The sequence below is a fragment of the Metarhizium brunneum genome, chromosome 2, assembly GCF_013426205.1.
Source record: "Metarhizium brunneum chromosome 2, complete sequence".
Classification (NCBI taxonomy): Eukaryota; Fungi; Ascomycota; class Sordariomycetes; order Hypocreales; family Clavicipitaceae; genus Metarhizium; species Metarhizium brunneum.
In genome coordinates, this window is record NC_089423.1 from 3,617,244 (window position 1) to 3,635,147 (window position 17,904).

Consider the following 17,904-nt stretch of genomic DNA (forward strand, 5'->3'; position numbering starts at 1 on the left):
GCCAACGTCTTCCCCGTAATGGCTTTGTTCCAAGCCTGCTGTGCGAGGTGCGCTGCCATTTGAAAGAAACTCCAGACGCCTCGCACGGTCTTTGGCCATGTTTGCTTATAATAGAGTCCGAATCGATATCCTCAACATGTCCCGGGTGGCTTTAGAGTTTGCGGCGCGGGCCTTAGCAAATGAAACTCGGCATTGCTGCCCAGGTCTACGGAGTACCGTCTTTGCAGCCCAACCCCAAGAACGACTCGACTATTAAGTGGAGAGACGAGTCTGTTCAGCGCTCAATCATGTGTCGTTTTGCGGGCTTGCCGCTATCCATGTGTGAACGGGAGGTTCCGATGGGAGGCCAAGGCGTAATTTGGGCATATTCCAGCATTCCAAGTTCCAAACTTGGCTTCGTCAAAACCTCTCCACTTTGCGAGGATAAACCTTCCTTGACGAGCACGAATCTGAGTGCCGTTGTCGTGATTTTTTGAGCCCACTGGTGCCCAAGCAGCGCTTTGTCTCCGTCACAAAGAATGGCAGTTGCGCCCCTGCTTGATGACGAGACCCGAAGGAGGGCATGAAGACAGTGTGATACAGTGAGAAGCTGGATGTGACGGACGAGGCCTGGTCAATCGGGTTCGCCTTCTCCTTTCACTCACGCTACTCCGTACTCCGTATCACGACCTCATTTACTTAATCATTATTAATCGTTATATCCCCCCATCCGCGAAATGTTTCCCCTTTTGCTCCTGCGATACAAGTTCTCCTGTACTACGGGTACAGTGCAGGTGTACTGTATGTATCCACCCCATCGGGACTCAGTCGTAACTCTAGTTCGACAAACTCTTGATTTAATTCACAAATCCGAGAGTATAGAGAACATTTGCCGAGACGCAAGGAGCTGAGGACCTTACCCCATGTTCATTGACGCAACGTTGCCTTTCCTCAAATTTCACCAACGTTCTGTTGATCCACGCCGTCACTTTCACCCAACTAATACAAAGCGTGAACTCCATTAACTATTTCCCCTGCATTTCTACGTGCGTGATAATAGTATAAGCTCGTCAGTTTGTAGGTGTGGGTAAGTAAAAATAGCAACTATTTCGACGAGACCGAAGGAAAGAGGAGTGACGGTAAATCCCATTTTGCAAAAGGTAGAACTTGTTGCATCAATGAGGAATGTAAATTTACGACAGACAGTCGCGACGCGTTGGTGTCCTTGTGAATAAAAGAAGACTGCCGCCTAGTATATAATAATGCATGAAAGATATCGATAGCACAATGTATCGAAACCTCCCGTTTTCCAATGCTCCCTGTAAGTTCAAAACAACCACTGGCTACATCTTATTGACTGGGATGACAACACTGTAGCTCACGGTCAAGGGGTTTACCGAGGCGATTTTATAACATAAACTCGACCTTTCGGCTTGGTATGAGCAACCTGAGATCCGATCGAGAACACTTCAGTACTTGTCCGCGTTTTAAACCTGGTAGTATGCACCGTCTTGTTACAACTGGTTAGCTTATGCGGCCTTGGTCAATGGTCAGAGTCCGGCGTCGTTACAGAGACATTGCCGCCTCTTTTCTCGGGCTAATCCATTTTATGTCGCTTGACATCATCTATGAGGTAGGGAGGCAGGCCGTCATAACTTCGTCTCATTGCACTACAGTCATCGCACATTAGCACACGGAGTTGTTGTAATGGCACATTCAAGAAGTGTTGAGCTACTACCAGATCTCTGCACCTGACTGGTGGACATGGGCCGCAATGTGCGGCGCTTGGAGATGAACAAGTTTGAGGTTGCCAACGGGTAGTAGTTTAATTCGGTGTCTTACCCGTAGCTAGCATTTGGAATAATTCACCCACATCTCACACATGCATATGTTAAGAGGAGAGCGAGGTTGAACTGCCCATCGGGTGCTCCCTCAGAACGTGCCAACATGTCTCAAAACCTTGCCCCTGACAAGGGTCCTTTGGTCCATCAATCATTGTTCGTCTAGGGAATACTACGTACCGAGGCAATTGATCCATGCACCAATGCTCCGTATACTTTAGCAGTCGGGGATGAAGTCAATTTAATCGTGTTATATGGACCCTTGGGTCCTCGACCTGTACCATATCAGTTATCAACTTTTGGAAACTTATCGGTTAATCCTCGAGCGCTCCTTCCCCGTCGCCAATTGGCAATAGCCACCAGTCCAGAACCCCCATCTCCATGCACGTCTCCACGTCTGCACATCTGCACACTCGTTTCTGACCAACATTGAACCGAGCCATTTGGTGCAGTTCAAGCCAGACAAACCTTCAGTCATCTCCTAAGTGCCCCGTGCCCGCTGTGAAAGTGCCGGCGGATATTCTCTTCATTCATCAGCGGCAGCGCTAAGACCAAGCATTGACCTTTTATTTACTTCCGTTGCTGCGACACCCACGATCTAGCTTCAGCTGTCCAAACCACTGTCAATGTTGGCAAGATTCCCATTGGACGCGATACATGCCTCGCCTTGAATAACTCCTTGAATTGAAGCTCCCTACTCGTGGCTCTCTTCCGGCACATTCTCAGGCACGAATGGACGGCCCCAGAGACCGCCCAAGTGGCATTCCCCGCCTGTCTCGACTCCCTGTACCACGATCAAGCGTCCCGAAGACTGCCCCTTTGGCCTCAGCCTCGACCTCGACAACTACACCGGTTCGTCCCAAAGCTTCTAGAGACAGTCTTGGTGGAGGGGAGCTAAATCCGCCAAAATTGAGACCCGTTGCATCGCGAGATCAACTTCGCAACAGCGTAGGCGTTGTCGGCAACAGAGGCAGCCCATTGCGATCGGTATCCTCACGAGATCAGCTTCGCTCGAGCACACTTCAACCTATAAAGACCAAGCCGCAACTCAACCAGACTCAGAGAAAACCAAGGAGTCCAAGCTCTCAACAGCGAGCTAGTTCAACCACACCACAGCCTTTAGCCATTGATGTTTCTTCCAATGCCGCCAACGAAGACGAGTGGGATCATTCACCCACGCAAAACCCGCATGCTTCTAGCCCGAGCACCTTATCCGGCAATGCGGCTGAGCTTGGTGGTGAAGCCATTTTTCAGGGTGATTCACTGGACTGCGATCAGACAGCTTTCCACACTTTCCAGACTCCCAGCACTCGGAGGTCCAAGCCGGGGCCCTCCTTAGCAGAGCGCACTATGGAAACCCTGGCACAGATTCCGCCATCCCCAGCGTTGAGCAAAACTTCATCGTCGTTTTTCGACCAAGGGCGACCAAGATCACGAGCAGACGGGGGAAATTCTAGGCCGGGCTCCAGCTACAACTCTGATGGGTTTGGAAGAGCATCGTCCCGACAAGGAAGTCGACCGGGCTCTAGTGCTGGGCAAGATGACTCTTCTGCATTATTTCGTGCCTCTGTGAATCCGTTTAAAACCACTTTATCAGCCATCAGTGGCACTCCACGAAGGACTTCCGCTATTAGTGTTGCAAACACTCCACAGACCAGAGCGGCTTCGAACCGTGCTTTGCTTGTGTCTACGACCAAGTTGGGAAATACGGGTATATCGTATATACAAGACGCTGTGCGAAGCACTAGCCCTGAGAAGAAGATGTTCGAAAAAGGCTCCATCAGGTCCGGCTCCAAGTCGGTCGCTTCAAGATCAACGAAACCTCGAGCGTCGACTGCCGGTCTATTCAAAAAGCCTTCCCTCCCTTCAATGCCCAAGGCTGCAGGCGCTCCATCAGAATCTTGGGATGGTGCCATCCTTCCCTCATCATCCGTTTCAGGCCCCACGGACTCTGCACCCCTGACAAATCGAAAGTCTTCGGCAGCACTGCGAGAACAGATCGCCAAGGCCAAGGCAGCCAAGCGCGCTGCTGTAAGACAGGCATCTGAAAATCATGGATCAAACGGTCTACATACCACGTCATCAACTGTTACAAATGGCTTTGACCTGGAACATGATGACCCTTTCAATCTAAGCAAGGGAGAGAAACCGAGCGTTAAAGTATTGCAGCAACGAGTGACTTCTGCACGCACCACAGGCAGGTTGAATATCGCCGCTTTGGGATTGAAGGAAATTCCAGAAGAAGTCATGAAAATGTACGATCTGGAGAGCATCAGCAGTTATGGTGGCACCTGGGCGGAGAGCGTAGACCTTACGAGGCTCGTTGCAGCGGATAACGATATCGAGCGCTTAGACGACAACATCTTTCCAGACACGAGCCCAGAGGCATTCGACGAGCAAGAGGAAGGACAGGGCAGCATATTTGGTGGATTAGAGACGCTAGATATGCACGGAAACCTGCTTGCAGATGTTCCTGTTGGGTTTCGGCGTCTTGCGAACCTGACGTCGCTCAATCTTGTAAGTGCGACTGCTCTCCATACAAATGACCACCCTCTTGCTTACATTAGAGCAGTCTTCCAATAAGCTTGAAAACAGTAGTCTAGATATAATATCTCAAATCGGCTCTCTCCGAGACCTGAAACTGTCCAAAAACCAGTTGTCTGGCCCATTAAACTCGGCGTTGATGAAGTTGGGTTCCCTGGAGATGCTCGATGTTCACGGAAATAGCATCTCTGCTTTGCCTCCCGATATCGAGAATATGCAGCACCTCCGCATCCTGAATATGAATGAGAATAGACTAGAAAGTCTGCCTTTCGACAGTTTGTCAAAGCTTCCTTTGACAGAACTATCTGTGAGAAAGAACAAGCTTTCGGGTGTGCTCATTCAGCAGCCGGTTGAATCTCTCCCCTGCTTGCAAACCCTCGACGCCTCAGCAAACCAATTGACTCACCTGATACCTGTGGACACCGTCATCAGCCTCCCAGTAATTCATGCTATTTCATTATCGGTCAACAGGCTGCAATGCCTCCCAGATATGTCGACTTGGACAAATCTCCTAACATTAGCTGTTGATGAGAACCACATTGCCAACATCCCAGACAGTTTTATCGGCTTGCAAAAACTACGTCACGCAGATTTTGCTAGCAATGACGTACGGATAGTGCCACCAGAGATTGCCAGAATGCAAAGCCTCTCCATGATCCGGTTAACGGGCAATCCGTTAAGAGATCGCAAATTAATCTCGGCTGCAACGGACGAGCTGAAGGAGATCTTGGCTGGTCGCCTGGAGCCGCCACCTCCCTATCAAGAGCCTGGACACCCTACCACAATCACGGGCTTGATGGGTAGTCTTTCGGAAATCGATGACAGACTCAAGACGGTTGGCGATATGGACACATTCCCTCCCAGTAACGATGGGGATGTTCGATCTGACGTGGAAGACGACTTCACCACACCGCCCACTTCTGCCCCGCACACTCCGAATCGGTCACGATCACAGACAGTCGTGAAAGACGTCTGGTTCGTCAAGTCAGGAGGCTTGTTGGACTTGTCGAGATCCGATATGTCGTCTTTGAATCCCAATACCTGCTCCACGGTCGCTTCGCAGAATCAAGTGCGCCAAATCCAACTACATCATAACCCTATTGCCTCCATCCCAATTGCACTTGGCGCATTTGGCTCAACTTTATCGTTTCTATCTTTGGCATATGCACAAATAGCTGGCGACTCGTACCTAACAGAAACGCTTGACCTACCCGCTCTACGGGAACTGAGCCTATTGTCAAATCAAATCACAAGCTTGAACCCCGTGACAAAGTTCCTGAAGGCACCGAGCTTGGAGAAGATGGACGTCACTCTCAATCGCGTGACTTCGCTCCCTACGAGTTTGAAGCAAGCCTTTCCGCAGCTGTCCGTGCTATTAATGGCAAGCAATCAATTATCAGAGCTCGATCCCGAGTGGATTCGGGGGCTGAAGATCGTCGATGCCTCTAGCAATAATATTGGCCAGCTAACCCCCAGGCTTGGTCTCCTTGGTGGTGTCGACGGACTACAACGATTGGAGGTTGCCGGCAATCGATTTAGAGTGCCGAGGTGGACCATCCTTGAAAGGGGGACCGAGGCCACGCTGAGATGGTTACGAGAAAGACTTCCGACTGAAGAAATGGCCGCTTGGAGGGCGGCCAACGGTGAAGATAGCGGAGAAGATATAGACTAATTTACACACCAAAAAAAAGTACAATAGAGAAGCGTAAACATTGGAGATGGAGTCGACAATTACAGCGGATACCAGCAAGATAATATTAATATTTTGGACATTTTAAGACGCGAGTGCGTCGCTTGATAGGAAGTGCAAGTTTCTCGGGTCCCTTCCATAGCTGCTATCTATCTAGCAAGATGAGGGGAATAAAGAAAAGATGCACTGCGACGTTTGGGAGGATGACAGTGACAGCTCCGCCCTTCAACAGAGGATCAATCATTCAAACTTGTGAGTGTGAATGAGCATAAAAGAAGGGAAGCTCTTGCCTCTTGGCGTGCAAAGTTTGCTACAAGGTTCTGCTGCCACTGAATCAAGGGAAGGCGGTCGGAGGGTCGTGATTCACTCCATCTCTCGCCGTGCGATGGCAGTAGAGTTGTAATAATATTTTGCCTCTGGCCTTTATTTTTGAAATACGAATACACACCCACACAAGCAGCTTTTGGTTCTTCTATCCTTATCAACTCTTGCACCTTGCCGATCAAGAATAACCCCGGCTATGTACGCCAGCCCGACAACAGGCGAAGGGTCAACGCCAGTCCGGGGAATCACAGTTGGTAAACAAGTATTTCCAAGGCGCGAAATTTCTTCCTTCCAAATGGCTTCACGGTACGGCTTATGGGAAGTCCCCAACCCGGGGCACTCCTACGAACACCACAACATCGTCAAGGTCTTGATTCCCATATCCGTGGTTGGATGGCTGCTCTTCGGGGCGATATGCATCTTGTGCATCAATGGCCGCGGACGGGCCGGTCGATGGGTCCCGGAGTGGTATCTCGATTCCGAGGGAAAGCGCTGGGACAAGGCTGCCGTGGGAGCGTGGTGGCTCGCGGTTCTGTTTGGGTGGCCGTTGATTCTACCCGGCGTGGTTGTAGGGTGCCTGTCGAGGAAGCTGAGGATGTGGCGCGCGGAGAAGAAGCTGAAGACGCAGAAATCGGAGAAGGAGCTGGAGCCAGACGACAAGGTATGAGGTTATGAGATTGCTGGCTGCTCAAGGGACGACAGACGCGGGAGGTTCTTCTGGCGTGGTACTTTGTTCAGTCAGGTGCGTGGAGGAGATGAATGGATATTGACGGGCGCGCTGGTGGCCTTGGTTTCGCATGATGTATTTGCATTATATATACTAGGTTGAGAAGCACGAACAAGCAAGCTGCCTATGGTTCCCATTATCGTATGCCATGATACAAACTCCTGTGCATCTTGTCAGGTTAATGAATGCCAACTAGGGTTCGAGATACCCTGGGGTCGAGCACGGGAGGTGAAACGGCCTGATGGGATATGGCACTGGCCGGATTAGGTTTAGCCCTCATGTGACTTCTAGCACGTACCCTATCAATTCTGTCTCCGAGCAACCACATCTGGGGGAAGGCCGACATCTGGATGCAGGCGGCCAGAGGCCAGAGCATGGGCCCCAGCTCAAGGCTGAGCCTGATTCAATGTTGCACCAGAGCCATCCGCCGCTTGCAACCAAGCTCTCGATCGACCTCACTCACGCACACCCTCTCTCGATCCATCATTGCTACCTCTACACATCACCACCGCCAACTGTCACCACCGCCAAACAGTCCAATTTATCTTGCACTGCTCGAATCACGGCCGCTGTTGGCTCTGCAACGCCTGTGCTGGGTTTATGCGAAGCTGGGCTCCGCTGTCAGGCTGCATGCGTTGGGCAGGCCAAGCACAAAAGAAGCCCAAGTTCTTGCTGCCCCACGGTGAAGCGCGAACCGAACAGGCACAGCAAACATTCAATCACTGCATTGTCTCCCCTACAACTACGAGCCGCCGCCTACTAAGAAGTTTCCTGGCAGCCTTTTACCTCTCGCGCACGAAGTAGTTCACCATGGCTTCCCAGGCTGAGCTGGCTGCTCGCCAATCCAACGCGGATGTCGCCAGTCCAATTGAGCCATCTACGCCTGAGGAGGTTGGGCCTCTGCCCGTGTCGTCACAAGTCACTCTGCCCTCAACCGAGATACCTGGATCGCCAATCGACCCTGATCAATCCTTCAAGACCGAGGCCAATGATGAACAAGCAGCTGCCATGGTGATTCCTTCGTCCCTGACCCCTCCGCCATCCACCCAGGTCGCTGCCCACAGCAATGCGAGACGAACATTTTCACAGTCGCAGCAATCTGCGCCTTACTCACCGCCCGCTACTATCCTCAACAATGTCCGTGACCGAGAAGTTGGCACCGATTATGCCCCGCCGTCCCCTGACCAGGTCCTGGAGGCTCCGGCCGATGAGCTGAGAAGCATGCTTCAGACGTGCATCGCCGAACAGCAGAAGCTAAAGATGGAAACGGCGCACCACAAGTTGCAGTATAACTTGCTGAGACTTCAAGCGGAGGATGATGCCAAACGTGCGGCCGTAGAGCACGAAATGATCCGGAGGGAGGTGGATGCATTACGAATGGCAGAACACTCTCGTCAGGCGAGGCGAGAGCTCAGCACAGCGTCTGATTCTACACAAGCCAAGTATCTGCAGATGAAGATGTGGTATGAGGCTGCCATGGAGGAGAACGAGACCCTGACCCGTCGGCTCAAGGTTGCCAAGAAGGTTATCCAGCAGAAGGAGGAGGAGACTATGTGTTTGACAGAGGAGAGGGACCTCCTTCTGACTCGTATCCGAGAGAACAGGGAGCATTTCCACATGCTGTGCAGTCCTGGTGGGATATTTCACAGCGCTCTGACCCCGAAACAGCAATATATTTCGACGCCTCAACAACAGCATCGCACACCGCATGGAGGTCCGCACCAGACGCCGCGATCTTCACAACGGGGTGGTGATACCGAGGGCCGTGAACATGGTCTCTCCGCCTTGCTGCAAGCCATGAGCCAGAGTCAGGACAACAACAGCGCTCCATCCACACCAATGACGTCTCACCGAGCCGTGCAGAAACACTCTGGGAGGCATAACCGCAATGCGCAGTCCCTGTCATCGCTGCCGACCACGCCTGTCAGCCGATCTCGAGACGGCGGCTTGTTGCCATCGGCTGATTTGGTGCCGCAAACCGAGCCTCGGCATCGCCATGTTGAGCAGCAAGTTGTGCCGACGACACCGAACCCCAAGCTGGATCGACGACGAAAAAGTCGAGAGAGCACCATCTCAGCCGACGACAATGAAGAACTGGCAAGGCAAGCGTTGGAATCGGTCGAGGCAATGCATTCGTTCACGTCCCAGGGATCCAAATCTGCACCACAGGGGTCACGTCAACGACGCAGGGCGGATGAGGCCGACGAGGAGGAGGAAGTATTTGACAGCCAGGCGAGCCAAGCGGCAACGGAGATGCTGCGGCGCCACCCAGGTCGAAGCTTCGGAGTGGCCCCTTCGGCAGGGTCTCGGGACGCATCTCCCGGGCCGGGACAGGGGCCTGTTGAGCAATCAGCCAAGTTGCAAGCTAGGCTCCTGTCAAGTTCCAGGGGCGGAGGGGGCGCGAAGGACAAGCGCAAGTTTAGCGGGAATGCATTGGCGGTAGACGATTCAAGGCGTGAGCACGGGAGCCCTCCGAAGAAGCTGAGAGCTGGCTCGATGACGGAGGAGCAGCGAGTGGGTCTCGGAATTCAATACAGCAGATGATTATGTATAATGAGGTGATGTTGGCTGGCAACGAGGGACCATTATGAAACGTACGGCATGAGGGCAATAGCGGGTGTATTTGGTACTGTAAAACTGATCTAGCTGAGTAGGTACCTTCAATACGGCACATTCCGGGATTTGGACATTAGCTTGATATGCATACACAGGTACCCTGGATGGTACCTAGGTACTTGTCCAATAACGAGAGCTGCGTGCGTGCGCTTCCACTGCTTCGGATAGCCCAGATGGATTACGAAGCAACACGCATGCATGGAAGCCGGACCAGACCCATATATTTTTGCGGTGCACATGTGGGCAGTCTGTGAGATCAGACCAGCCGGCAACACATTCCCAGTGACGGCTCCAGGGGTTCATGGCCGCCCCACAGTGCCCATCGGCTCGGGACTGTGTTCAAGTGACACCGGAACTTGACGACGGCAACTTGGGACGGCACGGAAGAGCCCTTAGCCGCCACTCCGCCATCCGGGTGTAGATTTCCGACGGCGGGCTGTTTCTATCCATGCGCGCCATCTCGTCTCACGTCTGACTTTGATTTCATTTTTCGACTCTTGTCTTGTATTTTTTTTTTTGCGGCTGTTTTGCATGATACCCTGCGCCGATCACCTACTTGTACAACCAAAGACACAAAGAGAGATACGAAGCATAGAGACACAGACACGATGGCAAGCCCCCGAGGCGTGGCCAACATCCTCGCCAAGTCGCCGGCCGACGTGGTCATCCTCTCGTCGGTCCGCACACCCGTCACGCGCGCCTACAAGGGCGGCCTCAAGGACGCGTACCCGGAGGAGCTGCTCGCGTGCGTGCTCAAGCATGTGCGGGAGCGCAGCGTGCCGGGGACGGACCTGGGCGCGCTGATCGAGGACGTGGGCGTGGGCGTGGTGCTCTCGGAGCTGGGGGGCTCCAAGGCGGCGCGCGCGGCCATGAACCACGTCGGGTACCCGAGCTCGACGGCCCTCTTCACCGTCAACCGGGCGTGCTCGTCGTCGCTGCAGGCCGTGGCCGCCGTGGCCGGCGAGATCCGGGGCGGCATGGCGCGCGTCGCCGTCGCCGCGGGCATGGAGAGCATGACGCGCAACTACGCCAGCCGCGCCATCCCCGTCGACGCCTGGCCCGCGCTGGCCGCCTCGCCCGTCCGCGACGCCAGGGACTGCCTCATGCCCATGGGCCTGACGAGCGAGAACGTCGCCGAGCGCTACGCCGTCTCGCGCCCGGACCAGGACGCCTTCGCCGCCGAGTCGCACCGCCGCGCCGCCGCCGCCCGCCACGCCGGCCTCTTCGACGCCGAGATCGTCCCCGTCGCCACGCGCTTCCAGGAGCTCGACCGCCAGGGGGCCAAGGTCGGCGCCGAGCAGCGCCTCACCGTCGCCAGGGACGACGGCATCCGCGAAAACGTCTCCGTCGAGGCGCTCGCCCGCCTGAAGCCCGCCTTCAAGCCGGGCGGCGCCTCGACCGCCGGCAACTCGAGCCAGGTCTCGGACGGCGCCGCCGCGACGCTGCTCATGAGCAGGGGCACCGCCACGCGCCTCGGCCTGTCGGACCGTATTATCGGCAAGTTTGTGTCCGCGGCCGTCGTCGGCTGCGCCCCCGACGAGATGGGCATCGGGCCCGCCCTCGCCATCCCCAAGCTGCTGGCGTCGCATGGCCTGGCCGTCGGCGACGTGGACAGGTGGGAGATCAACGAGGCCTTTGCAAGCCAGGCGCTTTATTGTTTGAGAAAGCTGGGCCTGGAGGACGCCTGGGCCGCCGGCAGGGTGAATCCGACCGGTGGTGCTATCGCCTTGGGTCATCCCCTCGGGGCCACGGGCGCCAGGATGACGAGTACCTTGGTGCATGGCATGAGGCGGGATGGTCACGATTTGGGCGTTGTGAGTATGTGTGTTGGGACCGGCATGGGCATGGCTGGCCTGTTTGCGAGGGAGGCGTGAGTGGAACATGAAGGGGTTTTGGAGGATTGTGTTATGCCGTTTGATATACATATTTTATTTTGGCAGGGTTTGCCGTACTTGGGCTTGTGAAAATAGGAAAGCATTATGACACATTTTATACAAGTATACACCACCACCAATAATGGGTCTCAGGGTGACTGATTATGTTGGGTGGATTATGACGGGCTCTACGAGCCTGCTTCTATTACCAGATACCAACTTGGGTGTCAAGCTGAATCAATGCCAACGCACTGCGTCGTACGCGTCACCATACTCCTCGGCGTTATGCCACCGTGCTCGATGCTCAGCCTTCTTGGTTGTTCAGCACGCCTGAATCCACAAACCAATCCACTGCCATCACGATCAACGCCCCTTCCTTCCACGACGCCAAGCTTATCCACGCCGAGCTGAGCAAGGCTCTTGCCCACGCGGTTATAGTCGCCGAAGAAATAGTGGGCGCGCGTGTCGTTGCCTGCTGTGAGACCATGGCCAAGTGTCACACCCCAAATCCCAGCTACCCGAAGAGCGTGAGACTGTGAATTTCTGTCCCGTTGGAGCATGACGGAATACACTGATCCCGTATATCGAACCGTTCCATCCGCAAGGAATGCCGGGAAACCCCAAGCTTTGCCATTTGCGGAAATCGGATGCCACGGCGTAACAAGGAGGTTTCCGACATGGCAAAGAGTCTCTTCTTGGACCGCAGTCTTCAACACCATGGCCACCTTACGGGTGCCCGTTGGCGTACGAACCTTCATTCCCCGACGCAGTCGTCGGATGTGAACCATTCTTCCGGATCCGAGTTCCACTGGCGTCGAGCCTGCGAAACATACGCCAGAGGCGTTTCTATATCGGCTCATTTCGACGGGGGCGTTGTGACCCCAAGAGCCTGAGTGGCCGCCATACCTTCTGTCACTAGTAGGTTCTGGAGGAGGCAGGTCGTCAAAGGCCGAGTTTAGACGATCTCGACACTCGGTGAACAGAAGGCTGTCAGCGCCGTATTGCAACGGTCCTGGATCTTTAAAGGAATTACATATTTGCCGAGAGTGGGCGTTGTAGTAGGATGGTAGGTAGTGAACGCCCCATTTCTGGAGGAATTTGATGTTGTTGATAGCCAGAGAGATCTGACCTTGAGGCTCTGGGCCATTGAGGTCTTGCATCAGCGACATGTTCTTCTCGTCAGCAAAGTCTTTAGCGGGAATTTCGGTAACCAGACTGCGCAGCTGTTTCTTGTACGTTTCATGTTTGCTCAAGTTGGGCCGGTGTTCGAAGTCAGGGCCAAGGGGAAAGATTGACGATAAGAAGCTACATATTTCAGCTCTCGATTCGTGGTAGGCGATTTCAGCATCGGGCATAATTGATGCCTCAAGGACGCTGGCCCTACAGGCGATGGTAACAGGTGCACCAACCATGTTCGATCCGTAGATATTTGCCGGCCTGTAGGAGAGAGTAGCAGATACGACGAGGGAGTGACAACTCGCTGCGTCTGTACCATTTTCGCCTGGTGATTCACTGATACGGAGGAATACGTCTCGAGATTGGCCGAATTGAAGGCTGCCCAAGGGGATTTGCAAAGCCATTTGCCTGCTGCTTTGTGGCCCTACCTCCTCCGGTAGCTGCTTAACCACAGTCTGTGCACCAACTTCATGTAATTCCATGGATTTGGGATACGTCAACGTCAATGCGGCTGCAGTGGCGAATGTTGCCTGCAGATTTGCAACTGCGTGGACAAACACTGTGCCTATCATGCCAGCATCGGGGATGAATGCGTAATTACCGTGGCCATATTCAGCCAGAGACTTCAAAAGACCTGATCTCAGGCCATATCCAAACCCAAAGGTATGAATCGCCGCAGGGAGGCGTGGTAGTGTCTTGAGTTTAGGGATATAACCCTGTTGAGGACACCTATCCACAGAGTTGGATGAATGTTCACTCTGAGCTCATGAGCGCAAAGGGGAAACTCACATGTGATTGGGCATTCCATCTGTTAGCACCATCATAGCACGGATATTTCCATTCTCTGCCGACTGTTCGAATATCTGGATCCCATCCCGAATACCGTGCCACAAATTCGTGCTCCCATTAGGATCAAGGGCCTTTATTTTCCTCCGAGCCTCGTCTTTGTTGCTGATGTCCATGTGTGTGAGAGTTTGCACAATGGTGGAATTTGTGGCGAAGCTAACTATTCCCAGTCGATCACTATCGTTTAACGTTTCGATAATGGTCAGAGCGGCATGTTTGGTCAAATCCAACACCGTGAGACCCGTTCTCTCCGTTTCTCCCGGCACAGGAGCATCATCCTCCATGCTGGTGGACACGTCAAGAACCAGGACGATGTCGCAAGGAACATGTTCGATTTGGGCTGCTGGCGCTCGGGGAGGGACGACTTTGACAACAAGTGACCGCTTTGACGGGATGGGATGTAATTGAAGCGCTACAGGACCTGGGCCAACATCATCTGCTTGCCTAACGTTTCGGATCGGGACTCTCTGTTTTGGCATATCAGTTTTGACTTGAGGAGTTTACAGACTCCCATAATAGGTCAGAACGTTACACACCATGGCGATGCTTTATGTGAAAAGCATATAAGAACCAAGAGTTTGTTATACACGAGATGGTTTCCAAGGTTCACGTCCTGAGTTTCTCCCTGGTGACTAGTTGAGGAAAAGTGTAGTCAATCAAGAGGAGATTGGGGTGCAAAGGGAAGATGACTATGGAATTATTGTCCCAACATGGAGGGCTTCTTATACGCCAAGACCTTTGGAAGCGATTACCAGGGCTAGTCTCCACAGACCTAGTTCATGATATATTTTCTCAGAATACGCCTGTGCAAAGCGCAGCGTCAGCTTTCCTGACTCGAGGAAAGGCCACATCACGGGTGCTTAGTTGTATGCTATCCTCCGTGGCGTACTGGGCGTTTTAACTTGGGCAACGTCTCTTTTCTCCAGACAAGGTGGAAAACGATATGTTGGTGAGGCTCACTATTGCTGTGCGCACAACCTGACACATTTTCATTTGCTTCGACAGACCGTGGCGGGCCTTGGCACCGTGGCTGGGCGTCCGAAAGGCCTCTGATGGACCGGAGAGCTGAATCTCCGGCGGTAAACATTGTGCGAATTGCCCAAAGGGCTCTATCCAAGGTCCATCGATGTTCGAGATTGGCAGAGAGATTGCGTAGTGGTCTCTCAGGCAGACTTCAAGGCTTCCTAGGCTGAAGACGAGGCATGACAGCCGAGCAGCTATGGAGTTGTGGCATTGCGGGGTGCCAGGACTCAGCCTTCAGTCACACGTCACCACATTGCCGTTGCCTCTCGCTTCACATAACGGATTGTGCAAAGCCTGGAGATGGCGGTGCGAACTGCATAAAATCTAAGAGAAGCATCGAAATGGGAATGGCCGATGATTAGGTCGAAGGAATTGCCAACGCCAGGAGAGCTTACCCCGTGATGGCTGGTTGTTGTCGCGCCCTGGAGAGCCTCACTCCGCTTTTTATCGAGACGCGGTATTAGGCAAGCAGACAAAATCGCTTACGATGCATCGTCTATTCGCATGGAATCCACGGGGTGGCTATCCAAGCTGGACAAGTTCAAAAATAGATGTCGTCAAAGCAATTTTGTGATGAATGTATGATCAGTTGATGTTCATCTGGGCCATGTTCCTTGCTCAGGTACTCCGTACCCAGGTACTATGTACTTGGACAGTAGGCAGGCCACTGGGCAGGCAGGCAGTGCAGAGCTCCTGTCGCCAAAAATACCAACCGGACAAGGCTCGACATTATGAGCATCATCCTTGATGTCTTCGTCACTCCTCCGCACGTCTCTCGTAGTTTCGACAGACTGTGAAAAGCTCCCAATATGTACGCATGTCCTCCGACGGTTCCCAAGGCTGATGGCTTTAGAATTACATCGGGCGAACCAAGATGGCCCGAGTCTGTCCCCCACACATCTCCAGTTTCCGCTCTGGGGTCCAGAATCGAAAGACCCGGCCCATGACAAATTCCCAGTCCGCCCGTCCGCAGTCTTCACAACGCCATCAATGAAAATAGCGTCAGCTAGGTACTACTGGACTAGAGATCGGATGGCGGTGGTTTCCAACGCAGCCGAGCTCTTACAAGAACTGCAGCCTCAAAGAGCGCCACGCAGCTACTATACTACCACTAGGAAATCGAGATACCCTCCTCCATGTTTTCCTCTCCTGGGATTGGATCTGGGTCGGTCGGATCAACAGCCGGCTAACCCCTCCATCTGACTACTCAATTGCATTGCCGCGGACTCGTCGAATGGCAGGCGTCAATTCCCGTCGGCTCCTACAGGCTTTTGCCAACGATCTGCCCACGCTATGGAGATCTAAACTTCTCCCCACCAAAGACATGACTATCGAGGACGCTGACATTTCTTATGACGGGCAGCTAGACGAATGCGGAAGTGGGTGACCGACGCATAAAGGCTAAGGAAAAGATTATCGTCACGGCACATGTCAATCCTTCTGCCCTGGACCATGAACACTCTCTCCACCTCGGTGAGATCCCCATCCGTGCGCCAACGTCCTACTCCGTACCCTCTGAGCAGACGGCCAACTCCGAGCAGACCCCGGTAAATCTTTGCGGGGAATAGATGACAAACAAAGGCGGAACTTGTCACTAACTGTATGTATTAAGGATGAGGCGACTGGACATGACGGCGACATGTCATGTTCTTGTCTGCAGCAGCACACCCATTCTCGGTCTCGTTTTCTGGGCATTATCCGGATGTGATGGCTACGATGGGCCTGGATTCTGCCGTACCCCGCAGAAAAGTCCAGATTGGAGACGGCTTTGGAGATTGACACCAAAAATTCAAAAGCTGGAAAACTCTCAGCTAGCTCCTTGCACATGTTCGTCCTGCCAAGTCCAGCCAGATGCACAGTTCCCCTCAAGTCCCTTGTGGGTCAGTGGCGTCATTAGTGCTGCATTCCGTACCATTGGGCTGCCTGACGCCGCCGGGTACTGGGCTATCCAAAGGGATACCAGGTCGAGTCGCCTCAAGTGCTCCTTGCGGGCTGTGAGCAGATGCAGGACGAAGGCACTCGGCTGGGGTGTTGTTTCAGCCAAGTCGAGATGCACTCCAGACTCCAGAGCTAAGTGAGACGATGACGGCACAGGGACTTGAGTGGGCAGTCGTACGATGTGTGCTCGGCTTTTTTCAACACTCCCCTGACGAACCACGGCTCTGGGGGAAAGCGAGATGAAACGAAGAAGAATCGGAACGGCCAGGTCGTGTGAGAAACATCACACTCAACGTTCGAATCGCGTGAGCAACAGTATGACGAGGAGGGTCCAGACATCCGGAACATCAGACTGAAGCTCCCCACGTCCTGAGTCGTAACTTATTTTGCCACCAGGGCGGACGAGGAGCAGGTGCTCGTTGCAGGCCGCGTTGCTCCGATATCCGGACCAAAAAGGGCGGGCGCACAAACGAGCAGAGGCAGACCATGGTGGTTCAATCAAATGAGTGCGTCGCCTCGCACTCACACCAGAATCATCACACCGGCGCCGACTTACACGCTTCACTGGCACACCCGCAAGCAGGGCACCCATGTTCAATGCTCCCCAGTCCCAGGGCTTTTGCAAGCTGCCGGGCTTTGGCTGCAAGATTGTCTCCCGACGCACATGGAGCCTCCACTAGCCAACAGCCCCGTTCGCGGCACGCAGCCAACCAGGACGGCTTGGTGTGCTCATGACAGACGGAAATGCGTCATGGCATTTCATTTTGCCTTTATCGCAGCCCTGTCAAGGTCCGTGGTACGTAGTACCTGCTTGTAGCACCAAAGGCAGCGGCTGCACCTCCAGCTCCACAACTCGACGATGGACGATGGTCCGGCCTGCTCTTGGTGTTTTTGTCAGACTTCCCGCGACGCTTGTCCACGGTCTATTTCCTGCCATCCTCACTGGTCACCTTTAGTGTCTATACGCCTCAAGTTTCCTCTCGCCCCGCTCGCCTCGACAGAGTGTGACGTCGAAGCCTTGGAGTTGAATCAAAAAAGCTTCTGCCTCGAGAGAATTTCCGTGCGGTTGAGGCACCCACCACCACCACCCACTCTCGCACACAAAAACGTGGGCTAGGGGATCCCCGACCCCCCTCTCTTCGGGTCCGTCCTGCTTTTGTTATATGTACATATGTGACTCCTTCTTTCCCCGAGAAGTTAAAAAGAGCTTCATGCCCTCCTGTCATATTTTTACTTCTTCTCCCTCTTCTCTATCTGATTTGGTCTCTCCACTCGATATAATAAAGCCATCTCCTGAACTATCGAACACACTACAAACATCCATCT

General features: G+C 53.5%; 5 protein-coding genes across 5 annotated transcripts; 4 read left to right on the forward strand and 1 right to left on the reverse strand.

The window, feature by feature from the left end:
• Positions 1-2,552: 2,552 nt before the first annotated feature.
• LRRC40 (Leucine-rich repeat-containing protein 40) lies at positions 2,553-6,036 on the forward strand (the record flags this gene model as incomplete). Its single annotated transcript, XM_014691914.1, has 2 exons — positions 2,553-4,337; positions 4,393-6,036. 2 exons carry the CDS (start codon positions 2,553-2,555, stop codon positions 6,034-6,036), a joined length of 3,429 nt encoding a protein of 1,142 aa, XP_014547400.1.
• Positions 6,037-6,673: 637 nt separating this feature from the next.
• G6M90_00g040530 (uncharacterized protein) lies at positions 6,674-7,045 on the forward strand (the record flags this gene model as incomplete). The annotated part of the gene is made up of 1 exon (XM_014691915.1): positions 6,674-7,045. One exon carries the CDS (start codon positions 6,674-6,676, stop codon positions 7,043-7,045), a length of 372 nt encoding a protein of 123 aa, XP_014547401.1.
• An 870-nt stretch (positions 7,046-7,915) lies between these two features.
• Positions 7,916-9,649, forward strand: G6M90_00g040540 (uncharacterized protein; the record flags this gene model as incomplete). The annotated part of the gene is made up of 1 exon (XM_014691916.1): positions 7,916-9,649. One exon carries the CDS (start codon positions 7,916-7,918, stop codon positions 9,647-9,649), a length of 1,734 nt encoding a protein of 577 aa, XP_014547402.1.
• A 680-nt stretch (positions 9,650-10,329) lies between these two features.
• Acaa1b (3-ketoacyl-CoA thiolase B, peroxisomal) lies at positions 10,330-11,595 on the forward strand (the record flags this gene model as incomplete). The annotated part of the gene is made up of 1 exon (XM_014691917.2): positions 10,330-11,595. The coding sequence occupies one exon, from the start codon at positions 10,330-10,332 to the stop codon at positions 11,593-11,595; it is 1,266 nt and encodes a 421-aa protein (XP_014547403.2).
• A 227-nt stretch (positions 11,596-11,822) lies between these two features.
• Positions 11,823-14,156, reverse strand: G6M90_00g040560 (uncharacterized protein; the record flags this gene model as incomplete). Its single annotated transcript, XM_014691918.2, has 3 exons — positions 11,823-13,500; positions 13,561-14,084; positions 14,154-14,156. 3 exons carry the CDS (start codon positions 14,154-14,156, stop codon positions 11,823-11,825), a joined length of 2,205 nt encoding a protein of 734 aa, XP_014547404.2.
• Positions 14,157-17,904: the final 3,748 nt, after the last annotated feature.